This window comes from Meriones unguiculatus, assembly GCF_030254825.1.
Source record: "Meriones unguiculatus strain TT.TT164.6M chromosome 13 unlocalized genomic scaffold, Bangor_MerUng_6.1 Chr13_unordered_Scaffold_40, whole genome shotgun sequence".
Taxonomy (NCBI): Eukaryota; Metazoa; Chordata; class Mammalia; order Rodentia; family Muridae; genus Meriones; species Meriones unguiculatus.
This window is the reverse complement of record NW_026843649.1, coordinates 942,053-957,214: the sequence shown is the minus strand read 5'-3', so window position 1 is coordinate 957,214 and position 15,162 is coordinate 942,053. Positions and strand designations below refer to the sequence as shown.

At 39.1% G+C, this 15,162-nt stretch overlaps 1 protein-coding gene across 1 annotated transcript in view; it reads left to right on the top strand.

The window, feature by feature from the left end:
- Positions 1-4,227: 4,227 nt before the first annotated feature.
- The window catches only part of LOC132651174 (cytochrome P450 3A1-like), a 30,848-nt gene continuing 19,913 nt past the window's right edge, over positions 4,228-15,162 (top strand). The window contains exons 1-4 of the mRNA XM_060376440.1: positions 4,228-4,400; positions 5,349-5,442; positions 8,623-8,675; positions 13,792-13,891. Coding sequence (XP_060232423.1) covers positions 4,330-4,400; positions 5,349-5,442; positions 8,623-8,675; positions 13,792-13,891 — 318 coding nt within the window. The 5' untranslated portion in view covers positions 4,228-4,329. The remainder of the gene's footprint in view (positions 4,401-5,348; positions 5,443-8,622; positions 8,676-13,791; positions 13,892-15,162) is intronic.

Here is a 15,162-nt window from a genome sequence, read left to right as displayed (position 1 = left end):
TGTGGTAGGAGGTGTGAGCATGCAGGTAGGTGTGAACAGTCCAGGAGTTATCATTTACCTCACCCTAAGGAAAGAATCAGCTATTCCACCCGTAGCTATTGGACCCAATCCTGTCCTTGCCCCTCCCGCACAGATAGAACCCAAGAAAAATAATTTTCCTGCATGGACAGAGCCTAAGCAAAATGTCCCCGCCTCCCCGACTCCTTCCTTTGCTGATAAGCCTATCCCCTCCTTGATTGAAGATGGGATTGATACACGCCATATTAATTTAGACCTTGTTAATCATACCTTTTTAGCCCTGAATCATACACACCCTGAACTTACTGAGTCCTGTTGGCTTTGGTATGATTCTGCCCCACCCTTTTATGAAGGCATTGCTGTCACTGAGGAAATCTTCTACTCCTCTGACCATTCTAAATGCAGATGGTCACAACAGGCTGAGGCTAGATTGACGTTGACTTCTGTTTCTGGCCTTGAGTTATGCATAGGCAATAGTATTCTTCAGAAACACAGACATCTTTGTAATGTAACCATTACACCATCAAACCCCTTTCCCAATTATATCCTCCCAGGCAACAACAGCTGGTGGACTTGCAGTGATGGCCTTATTCCCTGTATACACACCCCACCCCTCAAAAGCAATCTTACTACCATCTGTGTCCTTGTCTAATTAATTCCCTGCCTGACTTATTATTCTGGGGAAGATTTTGCTCAGTTTTGGGACCCCATTAATGACCATGCATTGCTTAGAACAAAAAGGGAGGCCATAACAGCTATTACACTAACTGCCCTCCTTGGCCTCGGAGCTGTGGGTGCTGGGACGGGTATAACCTCTCTCGTTCTCTCCAACAAGCATTACTCTGACCTTTGCTGTACAATTGGCAAGGATGTTGAGAGACTGGAGATTGGCATCACCAACTTGGAGAAATCCCTCGTCTCACTGTCTGAAGTTGTCCTACAAAATAGAAGAGGGCTAGACTTGCTTTTCCTTCAGCAAGGGGGACGCTGTGCTTCACTGAAGGAAGAGTGCTGCTTTTACACAGATTATACTGGGATTGTAAGGGACAGCATGGATAAGGTTAGGGAAGACCTAGAAGAGAGAAAGAGACAGAGAGAACAAGAGGAGAGTTGGCTTTATAATTGGTTTTCAACCTTTCCCTGGCTTACCACCTTCCTTCCTTCAATTTTGGGACCCATGGTGAGTTTCCTTCTCCTCATATCTTTCGACCCATGGGCCATTAAAAGACTTACTAGCTTTGTAAAACAGCAAATTGACTCCTTGGCATCTAAACCTACACAAGTTCATTATCACCGACTTGATTTGGCTGACAGAGGCTTAGCTGAGCCCAAGGAAGATTGCTGACAGTCTATCACATGGGTCTTGACTACTTGCATTTGGCTCTCATGAGAACAGCATACTCAGATAAATGCTTGCCTGATGTAGCCTAGGTACCTATAAGGGGTGCAAGACAAAGTACTGCAGGGGGAAGGTCCAACTGCCCCCTTCTGAGTCCCCTGAGAAGCAAACCTGATTGCATAGAGGTTGGTGTCTGATTACCCCTAACCACAACCTGCTGGGGATGCCCTCAGGTGTTGATGAGGTCTTCCTCTCCTCCCCAAAGAGACACCCGAAAAGGCTGCAAAACGCCTTGGGAGGATCAGGTCACTACTTCCCCCCTCTGGTTAATGCCCACCGTCTGCAAAAGACCTCATGTTCAAAATCTACCTGCTAGCCTCTTAAACTGTTTAAGAAGGCTAGAAGATGCCAGGAGCCAAAGCTATTTACTGAAGCCAAAGCCAATTAGTGAGCCAAAGCCATTTAGTGGAACCAATGCCATTTAGTAGAAAAGTTACCAACAGCTGCACTAGGACCCTAGGTCATGGGTGATAGATTTATGTAAGAACACCTGCTCGTTAGTCTTGGAGCATCCTTGAGATATATTAAGGAGACATTCTTGAGGTATCTTGCAGGAGGTATCTCAAACCATAAAGCACTCTTGCTATCTTCTGCAGCAGTAAATTAGCCTTCCCTCATTCCTGCCTTCTCCCTACATAGTTGTGTAAAATTTTCAAATAAACAAGGCTTTGATCAGACAAACAGGCTTAGCCTCATTCTTTGTGTCTCTTTGTCTTACTTCATTCTTTCCACCCCCACCCTCCCTTTAGGAAGCTGTTGAAGTCCCACAGTTCAGGACACTAAAGAGAAAGATTATTATCATATGTAAACCAATCATCATCTTCATTGTTATATAGTTAAAAATTACATTCTCATGCCCTTTAAAAATTCTTATTACAAATGATTTTAACCATTGTATTTCCAAATTTGAAGCAACCATATATCTATTATTAGTAAAATGGTTTTTAAAAAAGCACCATAGTTGATACACATATACGTCCTTACACAAGTAACTCTTATGTCTGAACCTCAAATACTATGCAACAATATGAAATATTAAGCTAATCTTCAGTTATATTTATTAGAAAAAGTAAAATATGCTGAATATTCAATATATTCCTGAATATATATCTTAAAAACAAAATGAGCAAAGAAACCAAACAAGACAACAAAAAAAGAAGAATTGGAAAATACTATAGTGCCATTAAAACAGTGCTCAAAATGGGATGTCAGATGGTGTATCTATTGAAGAATAATATAAAGGATCCTTATAGTAGCGGGAATGTCTTACTGTTCACTGTATCATATTATATAGCTATCATATATATGTAAATGCTATTGTAAATATGTAAATTTAATAAAACACTTTTAGTGCAAAAATTGTTCAAAAGAACTTGTTAAATTTAAAAGTGTTAAGGAAATAAAATACATGTGTGACTTTGTCATTTATGGCCTGAGCCTTGGAATGTTGACATCACAGTGGTTTCTCCCCCGACTACTACAGAATGTTTACACTTCAGTGGTTTGTCTACAAACTGCTGAAGCCATTTTTGGTTAGTACCAGGAAAGAAAAGGATAATTTTGTGCCCAGTGAAAGTTCTCTATTCCAGGCTCAACTGTAAAGGTATTTAAAATGACTATTATGATTCCCATGGTAGACTAATGGTTTCAGGAAATGTTCTGTCTTTATTTCTCTAGAACATGTGAACTAATTCTTAGTAGTTGCTTCATGAAAAGTTACTTCTGATAACAACAGTCAATACCATTTTCCCCAAGAAACAAAGTTATCATGTCAGAGAGGTATGCTCTGAACTGTTTAAGAGAATGATATGTGTGTATCTTCAAAACTATCTGCCCAGGTTATGAGAGATTAATTTCTGTTTCATCTAGTTGTTTTACCCAGTATGCCAACAAAGATTTCCCGGAAACTGCTCAGATTTTAGGCCAAACCCCAATAGCTTTCTGGTTTCAAACATATATTTCTCAATATGAAGCATTGATTCAGCTAAATAAGGTACGCAGTTGGTCACTTTCAGAACATTTCATCACTAAAAAAAAAAAAAAAAACACCTTCTCTACAATATATTAGCAACTGAACAGAATGGTTTATAATGGTTCATATTAGCTTTTTGTAAGTCTTCTGTTGTGACCCGTAGCTGTCAGGACTCACTTGCAGCCTTGAATCTCATTTCTAACATCCATAAATCATGACCCACACTGAATTGTCCTCACTTACTCATCCATGAGACCTGACCCCACTTGACTAGTGTGTCTGAATGACTACGCTACTGCATAGTGGTGACCACATCCAGAGTATTCTCACAGTCTGTGAAAGGAGATGTACAAGAAGACCCTCACTGTGGTCTAGAGTGAAGGAGATGACCATATGTGGGAGTTATTTTATTGTTAGGGGTCCAGGTCCAGGCAGACTCAGACAGACTGCCACATTTTCCTGAGTTAAGTTTTGATAAATGACAAAGTATCTGTCATGGGTAGACAAAGACATTCTGCAAAGATCTGTGGTTGATACAACTTTGGCTTTATTTCAGGTATTCTTGGATGAGGACAGCCTTGGTGAAAAGGCATTTCACATCAATAAATTTGGTTGAATTTTTGATAGAAAGGAAGAGCTTTTGGTCTCACATGGCACAGTTGTTTATTGATTGCTGCACAGAATATGAACTCAAAGGAGGTAAAAATAGGCTGTGAATAAACTTTTACAAACAGTCAAATTGGAGAGGATACCAAAGTCCAGATGAAACAGAGCTGAGCCATCTACTGGTTGGAGCTCTGCCCCACCCATCTTCCCATTATATAACATTGCAGGCTGTGCTCACTGCAGCACAGTTGGGCAGAAGGGAAGCCCTGCAAAGGGTAGCATGCACAGCAGGAGGGAGAACACATAGGAGTAATTTGCTGACAGACAAGCAAAGATGGATCTGATTTCAGTTTTCTCCCTGGAAATCTGGGTCCTCCTGGCAATCAGTCTCATGCTCCTCTACTGGTGAGTAACCTCCAAAGTTCCTCCCCAGACCATGTTCTAGTGATTGGGGTAATACTCAGACCTATTGTCTGGAAGGTCACAACTGGTTTTGGAAGCTGGGGCTGGAAAGACAATGACTCAGTGACTAAGAGTACTTGCTGCTGTTTTAAAGGACCCCGGTCTGAACATTAACAAGGAGCTGGCTGTCACCAGTAACTGTAGTTCCAGGGTATCCAACACCCTCCACAGGCACTAGAATAAAAATTTAAAAAGTAATAGCAAAATTTGAAATGAACTCTTGTATAAACATTATAAAATTTTGTGTTTTTATTCATTTTAGTTAGGGGCATCACTATCACTGTGTGTGTGTGTGTGTGTGTGTGTGTGTGTGTGTACATGTGTAGTTCAGAGGACAACTTTGCAGACTCAGTTCCCTCATGTTGTGTGCATCCTGGAGATCCAACTCAGATTATCAGTACTGGCAGCCAGTGTCTCTCCCTGTGGTGTCATCTTGAAGGTCCCAAATGAAATTACAACGGAATTAATTTTGCATTTTGATTTTTTGGTGGTATGAGGAATCAAGCCAGAGCCTATATCTAGTAGGCAATACCTTTACTACTGAACAATAGCTCCAGTGATACTAAATCTCAAAGTTCATACTGATGTTATGCAGATATTCTGGGTACCTCTACCCCCACCTTTATCTTTCTTCTATTTCCTCTTGGTGAGGTTTACTGATAAGGTTTACACCTGATACGGTCTGATTGATTTTTGTGTTAACCCTAGATCCACCAGAACTCAGTAGGCACAGAAATGAACAGTGTGATGCCATGCACACAGGTTCCTTCACCATTCCCTAAACTCTCTGGAAACTGGAGGGGCAGCCATGTTGTTGATTTGTTTTATTGTTTTGGTTATGGTCATGTTTCTCTTGTGTGTGGTCACAAGGCTCTCTCTTTCTCCTTATAGGTTTGGGACTTGTACACATGGAGTTTTTAAGAAACAGGGAATTCCTGGGCCCACACCTCTGCCCTTTTTAGGAACTGTACTAAATTACTACAAGGTGGGTATTGATTGAGCTTTTCATATGGTTTCTCTTGATTGCCAATTATGGTTCATTCTAATAAGTGCTCTTTGAGAGAAAACTGAGACTTCAGGCCTTCATACTGTGTGTTCTCATAGTTCTAGAGAATTTCTGTGTGTCTCCTAGGGCTCTATTGCAAAATTAACAATGTGAGTGTGTGTGTGTGTGTGTGTGTGTGTGTGTGTGTGTGTGAGAGAGAGAGAGAGAGAGAGAGAGAGAGAGAGAGAGAGAGAGAGAGAGAATAGTTATTATACTGTGGATTTCACATAGGCATCTTAGTCCTGGGGACAGAACTCAGGTTATCAGGCTTGGTGTCAAGTGCTTCTCATTTGGAGCCATCTCTCTGGCCCTATTGTCAGTTTATTGAGACTCAAATTCACAGTAAGTGAAGTGTTTAGACTTAGATTTTTCAACAAACCTACTTTATTTAAGGTTCTTCAACACTTCTGGCTCTCTTCCACCCACTGACCAGAGGTAGGGCAGAAAAGAAGGTTATTAGTAATAAGGGGTTGTAGACATTTTAGAAGTATTTACTTGGAGCAAGTCCACTCTTCATTGACCTGAACCCAGCAGTCCAGTCCAAAGACCAACACCAAACTACAACACAGATCAGCATGATTCAGAAGATCATAGCAAGTCAGTGAGAGCTGCAAGCCTCATTTGGATTTCCCCAGGAAGTTCTCTGGAATGTTTGTCTCTGGGAAGTCAAGTGTTGAAGACAGAAGACTAGCAAAGTGATGTAGATACAAAGAATCTTATTTCGCTGTCTGTGGGATTTTATATATATCCTCTCCTCAGAGTTCACACACAGGTGTTTTCAGGTGGACAGTCATGCCCCTTGCATGAGACAGCTTGTAGCAAGACATCATATGCCCTCTCACAAGACAGCCTGTAGCAAAACATCACATGACACATTTGAATTTTCAAAAAAACCCTGAAACTTCTACATCAGAAGTGCCGAGATCTCCAGCTTATTCAGTCTTGATATTCTGACTTTGTGAACAATCAAAGAAGAGTTTGGTTCTTACCCAGTGTAGATTCTGAGAAGGTACTGTTGCACTTATTTGGAAAAAAATCTTGAAGGGGTTTCCAACTTCTAGGACACTGAAGTATGCACTAGATTTAAAATCTCCTCTTTGTACCAGGGCTTATGTTCAACATTTTTTTTCTTTTAGTTGACTATTTCTGAAGCATCCATTTCTAACAGGCCAATATAACAATTTTGGGGGATTTTTCATATACTGGAGTTTTCTGCATAGTTATTGAACCTCTGAACTTATTTCTATGGTTCTAGCCCCAGCATTTACTATTCATGGCATGCTTGGGTTCTTCTTGAGAACCAAAGTAACTAGAGTATTTTGCTTCATTATGGGTTCTGGGTAATGATTGCTTCATATAGTAAGAAGATTTTTTTGTGTATCTGTGTTTGGCTGTGTGCAGGTTTGTGCATGTGAGTGTAGTACTTACAGGAGACAGAAAAGGGTGCTGTGTTCCCTGGAGCCAGAGTTAGAGATGCATGTAAGAATCTGGAAATCAGTACTGGGAACACAGAACCTGTGCGGTGCTTTTAACTGCTGAGACATATCTCCAGCTTCCAATGACAGAATTTTAGCTTCTGTTTTGTTTTGGCAGTCCTGAGAATGATATCCAGGATCTTAAGTGTGCTTGGCAACGTGCTGTGCCTCTGGAATATAACTACAGCTGCTTCTCTTTCTTTAATGGCAGAATCCTATGCATGAGTCTGAGTTGTGAATATCTGAGACAGGATGATGGCTGTCAGTCACCTCAGATACTTAACTATAAAGTGAAATCTTTTTCTTCTGTTCATTTTAAAGATTAATTAAAGGCAAAACCACTAGAGAAAGAATGATTAAACAAAATTACTGGGAAATTAATGAAAATTCAATGTTCCATGCAGACTTTTATTGATTTTTAATTTTTTTAATAATTACAGTTTATTCACTTTATATCCCAGCTGTAGCCCCCTCTCCCATTTCCTCCCAATCCCACCCTCCCTCCCTCTTCTCCTATGCCCCTCTCCCAGTCCAATGATAGGGGAGGTCCTCCTCCCCTTCCATCTGACCCTATTCTATCAGGTCTCATTAGGACTGACTTCATTGTCTTCTTCTGTGGCCTCATAAAGCTGCCTCCACCTCAGGAGGAGGGGATCAAAGAGCCATCCCATGAGTTCATGTCAGAGACAGTCTTTGTTCTTATTACTGGGGAACCCTCTAGGACACTGAGCTGCCATGGGCTACATCTGCACAGGGGTTACAGTTTAGGTCCATGCATGGTCCTTGTTTTGAGTACCAGTCTCACAAAAGACTCCAGATTTCTTGGTTCTGTTGCTCTCCTTGTGGAGCTCCTTGTCCCTCCACATCTTTGTATCTTCCCCTTCTTTAATAAGATTCCCAGCACTCTGCCCAAAATTTGGCTATGATTCTCAGCATATGTTTTGATACCCTGCTGGGTAGAGTATCTCAGAGGCCCTCTCTGGTAGGCTCCTGTCATATTCCCTGTTTCCCGTCTTCTGATGTCTGTCCCAGTTGCCTTTCTGAATGAAGATTGAGCATCATATCCAGGGTCATCCTCCTTGATTAGCTTCCGTAGTTGTACAGACTTTAGTATGATTATCCTACATTATATGTGTAATATGCACTTATAAGTGAGTATATACCATGTAGACTTTAATTCTAGGTGGATAATTTGTGACTTACCTGCTCCATGGTCATTGTTCCAGATAGATGTTCCTGAACTCACATCAAAAGGACATGTGGCAACAGCTTGTGTTGCTGTTGGCTCAGGTTTCTTCTTAACGTTCTATGCTTATCTTGTACATTCTTTAAACAATTTCATTATCATTTTCATCATCATCACCATCAAATTTATGTCCATGTGTGTGTTGTATGGATCTTGTGTCTGTGTATGTGATTGTGTCTATGAGTGTGCATGCAGAGGCCACAGAAAGATGTGCTGCTCTATCACTTTTTATTTACTGAGACATCTTGCTGGTGATATTTCAATCATCTCTGAAGAAGAACTTTTCTCTGTCAGAGACAATAAACCTGATTTCATGGGATTTGAGGTTTTTGTGCTCTGGCTGCACAAGAGTCAGGGCATACAGGACAATAATGGATTTCATACTGTTTGTCTTTGCAGGGTATATGGAAATATGATGCGGAATGCTATAAAAAGTATGGAAAAATATGGGGGTGAGTATTCTGGAAAGTTCCATCAAGTCAGCTCTTTTTAGGAGAAGGTGCCCTACTTGTGCAAGGACAATACCAGCCCAGAACTGTAGTAATGGACATCTCTTTTGTGAAGGTGCTTTCACATGTCATTAAATGTCACTGCTCATAATTCTAATTAACTTGAGAACATTGCACACTGTTTTTCTTTAACAGGTTTTGCTGTTTTATCCAATGTCCTAACCTCTTCTGAAACTTCCTTTTCATTACATGAAATACATTCAGCGCTCTGAAAATTTGTAATACTATCTCCTTGCCACATCCACTCACTTCTCTTTAGAAGCCCACACTTTCACTTTATTGTTGACTTTACATGTGCAGAAGTTTTATTTTTTTTAATGCTAGAGCATAAATCATTTGCCAAGGCCTTATCTGTGTCATCCCATTATTGCTTTCAAAAAACATGTTAGAGACTTTGTTGTGATATTTTACTTCAAACCAAGGGGGACATATGCCATCAGGCACATATGTAGGTCAGATGACAATTGTGGAAGTAATTTTTGTACCTTCAGGTGATTTAACTCAGTCCATCTGACGTGGTACAACTGCTTTTTATCTGTTGACCAATCTCATCAGCACCAGCTAGGATTTTTATGACTGTACGTCATTGTGTCCTGTTGAATTAAATCGACTTTGGAGAGACAATGTATTTAAAACCACACCTTTCTTTCTCGAATCTCTGGCATTAATGGTTCTTTCTACAAAGCAGCAAAGCGAGTAGCAGCAGTCGTTTTCTGTCATTGATGCTGGAAGTTTAGTGAGAACCTTGGAGCAAATGTCATCAAGCTGTGAGACATAAACCTGTGGGAAGAGGCTCTGGCTCTACCTGCCTCTTCATCTCTTCTTATCCATTCTTTGGAACCACAGGTCTGAACATAGGGCTCTACTAAGTTGATATAGCCCATAAAGACCATATCATTCAATGCAAACTGCAGGCTTTGCTGTCTGTCCAATGGCCCTGTATGAACTTCTCCTTGCAATATTATTGCTTGTTGGCAATTGATAGTGATTTTTCATTTTTCTCTGACCTAATAACTTATCTATCATCTATCTATCTATCTATCTATCTATCTATCTATCTATCTATCTATCTATCTAACAGTGTCTGTTGGGGACTAGTCATGTGTTATGTATTCAAATGCTATTTCAGTGCCTTGAGATCTGGTTACTGCCCCGCTATGGACATTGTTATAATGTTTAACTATCTCCTGTAACCATGGGATGTTAAGGAATATTCTTCAATTATCTATTACTGGATGATTAGTATGCCTATACCCAGGCAGGGAAGAAAGAGGTAGATGGGCTAAGGTTCTTGGGCTTCGGGCACAGAAGTATGTTGGGTAGAAAGACAGGTACTGGAAGAGGTAGAGGAAGAAAGCAGAGAGCTATCATGGCTTAGCTTTAAAGAAGCACATGTTGGTATGGATGGAAGAAATGATACAAATGAGAGAATATGCAAGTGTTTATGGAATCATGGGTGGAAGGCAGCCTGGGTTGAGGCTTGGAAGTAAAGGTTGTTTAGAAGGTTACTATCTACTTTGCCCCAGGTGATATAAGGCTATTCTAAAATCTATCAGTTGTCTGTGTCTTTTATTGACTGTGATAGTGGGTTAATAAATATTTTTAGACTAACCACAACAAAGATCTCTTTATGTAGCCCTGGCTATCCTGAAACTCACTATGTAGACTAGGCTTTCCTTGAGTTTGGAGATCAGTCAGAGTCACCCTTCTAAGTGCTGAGATTAGAGACATGTGCCACCATGCCTGGACCTACTATGGTTTTTTATAGCAAACATTTTGCTTATTTTAAAAATTAGTTTTTGTGTGTGTGTGTGTGCATACCAGTGAATTTAATTGGACTTACAGAATCATGAGTGAGTGAGAGGTTATTTACATGACCATGAGCAACTCACCAATGGTCCATCACTGAAGATGATACCTTGTCATCCCTCAGAAACTATTTTCTTTTCGATGTTTTTTATTATACTGATTTATTTGTCAGTGTGACACATGTGTTCTGTGGTATACACGTAAAGGTCAAATGGCAACTGTGACAGTCAGTTCCCTCATTCCTGCATGTAAATTCCAGCGACTGAATGGACCTCATCAGGGGCCTGTATCACTGGGCCATTGTGCTTTCCCTCCAGGAACTAGCTGTGTGTCAATACTCAGGCAGTTTCAGGACCTTAAACTTCCTGCTAGAATGAAGACTGTAAAATCATCCACAGGCCTTGTGGAGTAACCCCAGCTTCAGTGAGTTCAAGAATATAGAAGTCAGCATTTGGCTGCTCTCCTCTCTACTTCCTCACTCGCATGTTCTTTCTGCCTTGTCTTCCAAACATTATATGAGCCTTGGAGAATTTGATGTAGGTGCGTCATTAAATTTTTCATTTATTTATTTTAATTAATTAACTAATTTCTTCTTTTTACATCCCAATTGTAGCCTTTCCCTTCCCTACTCCTGATCCCACTCTCCCTCCTTTCCCCACCCCATTCCCCTACCCTACTCTTCAGTAAAGGAGTGCCCCCTACCAACCCTCGCCAGCACATCAAGTTTCATAAGGACTGAGCTCATTCTCTTCCCCTGTGGCCTGTTGAGACAGCCCCACCAAACAGAAGTGATCAAAAAGCAGGCAATATAATCCATAGACAGGAATTACTCCCTTACTAGGAAACCCACGTGATGCCTTCGCTATATTTGTATAGGGTGCCTAGTTATGCATGGTCTTTCATTGGTGCTTCAGTCTCCACAGATGCTCTGGGCTCTGTTTAGCTGGCTCTCTTGGTCTTCTTGTGGAGTTCCTGTCCTCTCCAGATACTTCTATCTCTGCACACACACACCCCACTTTTCCACAAGACTCCCTGTGCCTTACCCAGGGCTTGGCTGTGAGTCTTAGCATCTGTTTCTATCTGCTGCTGGGCGGAGACTCTCAGAGACAGCTATGCTGGGCACTTATTTGTGATCACAGCAGAGTATCATTGATAGTTCCAGGCATTGGTTGTAGATTCCCTCAATCTCTGCTCTATCTTTATCCTTGCACATCTTGTAGGTAGAGTAAATTTGGAGTCAAAGTTTTTGTGGGTTACATGGTGTTCCCCTTTCTACAAGGGGTCCTATCTAGTAAGAGGATGTCCTCTTCAGTCTCCATAACCCCTGCTACTAGGTGTCTCAGCCAGATCATCCCCATATCCTCCCAGAAGCCACTAGGTTGTCATAGGTCTCCTGCTTGTCAAAGAGATGTCCCCACTCTGTTTATTTTCTCTCTGTCCTCCTGCTTCTGCTCTCCCAAGGTCTGATCTTTGCTTTCATTTCTCTCTATGCTCCCTCTCCTATCTTGTTCCTTTTCTTTAACCACTTCTGATATCTCTTCTATTTCCTTCTGAGTGTGATTTAAGCACCCTTCTTTGGGTCCTCCCTGTTACTTATCTCCTTTGGGTCTGTGAATTGTGGTATGGTTATGCTGTACTATATGGCTAATATCCACTTATAATTGAGTACACACCATGAGTGTCTTTCTGCTTCTCAGTTACTTTACTCAGGGTGACCTTTTCTAGTTCTACATTTTGCCTGCAAATTCCATAATACCCTTGTTTTTAATAGCCAAACAGTATTCTATTGTGTAAATGTACCACAGTTTCTTTATCCATTCTTCACTTGAGAGATATCTGGGTTGTCTCCAGATACTGGCTATTAAGAATAAATCGGCTATGATCATAGTTGAACAGATGTCCTGATTGAATGGTAGAGCATGTTTTGGGTATCTACCTAGGAGTGGTATACCTGGATCTTGAGATAGAGCTATTCATGATTTTTTGAGGAACCTCCAGATTACTTTCCAAAATGAATGTACAAGTTTACACTCCCACCACCAATGGAGGAATATTAATATTAATATTATTTCAATATCAATATATTATCAATTATTTCTTAATAATTAACAACATATTAATAAATAAATAATTATTAGCATTATTTAGTCATTAATAACTATATTTATTGATACATCATTAATGGCTAATAAAATAAATAATTAATTAGCAATAAAATATTGATGAGTTATTAATAAAAATAAATAATTATTAATAAAATGTTAATATGCATTACTATAAATATATATTCATATATATCTATATAATATAAATATATGTTATCAATAAATAATAAAATAAATATTTTTTAAAAATTAATAAAAAGGTATTAATAAAAATAAATAATTATAAAAAATAAAAAATAAATAGTTATTAATAAAATGTTAATATGCATTAATATAAATATATATTTATATTTAAATATATGTTATCGATAAACATATGTTATCGATAAATATATGTTATCGATAAATAATAAAATAAAAAATTAATTATTAATAAAATTGCCAAGGAAAATAAATAATTATTAATAAAAATAAACAATTATTTATTAATAACTATGGTTATTAATAGTACATATTAATAAATAATTAATTATTTATTACAAATTTGTTAATATTAATTTAATAGTAATTTTTATTTTAAATTATTATTAATTAATGTTTTATATTTAAACATATCTTTTTATTACTATTAATTATACATGTGCATATGTGTCTCTGCACATGAGTACAAATGAACTTGGAGGCCATAAACACTGGATTTTCCTGGAGCTCTAGTTATAGGGGGTTGTGAGCTACCCAATATGAGTGTTAGGAACCAAATTAAGATCCTCTACAAGGGAAGTGTGTGCTTTTAACTGTGGTACCTTCTCTCCAGCTCCTCACAGTATTTTATCTATTCAAAAATCACAGAAAATGGCATAGGCAACTCTCACACATGGACATTTAGACTTATCAAATTCCCACCTCTTTTTTCTAGTTATGTCTTTCAGAATTGTTTTGTCTTTAAGTGACTCACTGTGTCTTGAATGACATTTTACAAAGACTTCATTGTGTCCCAGGTCAGAATCTGGGAATTGCCCTGGGAACTCCTGTGACAGTGTGTTGTATAACCAGAGTGAGGGTCATGCTCCATTAAAATCAAAGTCTGTGTGTAGCTCTCACTTCAGAGCCTGACTTTGGGTTAATCAGCTGTTTTCCTTGCATAGGCTGTTTGAAGGTCCAACACCTCTATTTGCCATCACAGACACAGAGATGATCCGGAATGTGCTAGTGAAAGAATGCTATTCTGCCTTCACAAACCGGCGGGTACGTAACTTCTTTTTTTAATTAAAAAAAATTTAAATGATCATTTTTGTTATTTTATTTATGGTTATTTTGTTATTTTATTTATTTATGGGTATATGTTAATGTTAATTTTATAAAGCTGTATTTGTTACTCTTAGTTTCTCTCTAAATATAGACATCACACAAATAATTCACTCTTTTATATTTGTTTAGTAATAAGCTTCACAATGCAATAGCTAAGAAGTTATTAATTTATTTCTAACCCTCTAAGCTAATTTGGCTTCCTCCCAGTGTACATCACAGATGTACTTGCATTTAGCTTTTCTTGTTCCGGCTTTTTCTATTCATGTCTCTTCAACCTACTCTGTGACTGCATCCCCTACTTCCTTTTCTAAATCCTCCTTCCCTGGCTAGTAGAAGTCTTGCCCCGTTTTCTCCCATGCTCAGCAATGAGCTGTAAGCTTCTTCCTTGACATATCAGAAGACCATTGGGAGCAGTGTTTATATAGCACTGAGACAGGAGATTCTCAGAACAAGGATGGCAACCAGATATGGGGGAGTACAGAAGTCAGTATTTGAATTACACAACAACCTTACGCCTACAGTTACATATGTATGGATATGTGAGCGAATGCCATGTGTGTAGGTTCCTGTGGAGGCCAGCAGAAGGTATGACATACCCTGGAGCTGGTGTTGCAGACAGTTGTGAGTTGCCTGACAGGGGTGCTGGGAACCAAATCTGTATCCTCCAGAAGAACAGGAAGCACCCTTAACTGTTGAGTCATCTCCACAACCTCCCCTTTTCATAATTTAAACCTTTATATTTTACTTACTTAAAAATGAAATAAATACAGATTCAAGTGGCTTCCATAATAATGTACAAGCAGGGTCTAGGTATTAGTATTGCTAATAGGAATGTGTTGAGTAAGTTTAAATATACTATGGCATTGTAATCTAGTTGTAGGTGGACACTTGTCATCTAGAGTAATTTACATTTCCCATTTACAAGTCCTTTTTTATGTCTGTATGGTATTGATTTTTGTGGTGTCAAACATTCAGAATACAGAGAACCTCCTTGACCACACAGCTCCCTCTAGAGCCCATTAGCTGTTGTGTACAGCCTGTCTTCTCTTTGCCTTTTTTTTATCCATTTTCCTTCTCATGGACTGTGCTCTTAGGTGTCAAATCTCATGACTGTTTACCTATCACATGCACATAGATTTGCTCTTGAGATTTGATCTCAAATCTATGGTTTTATTTATGTTAATTTTTCTATGCAGGATACTATTTAC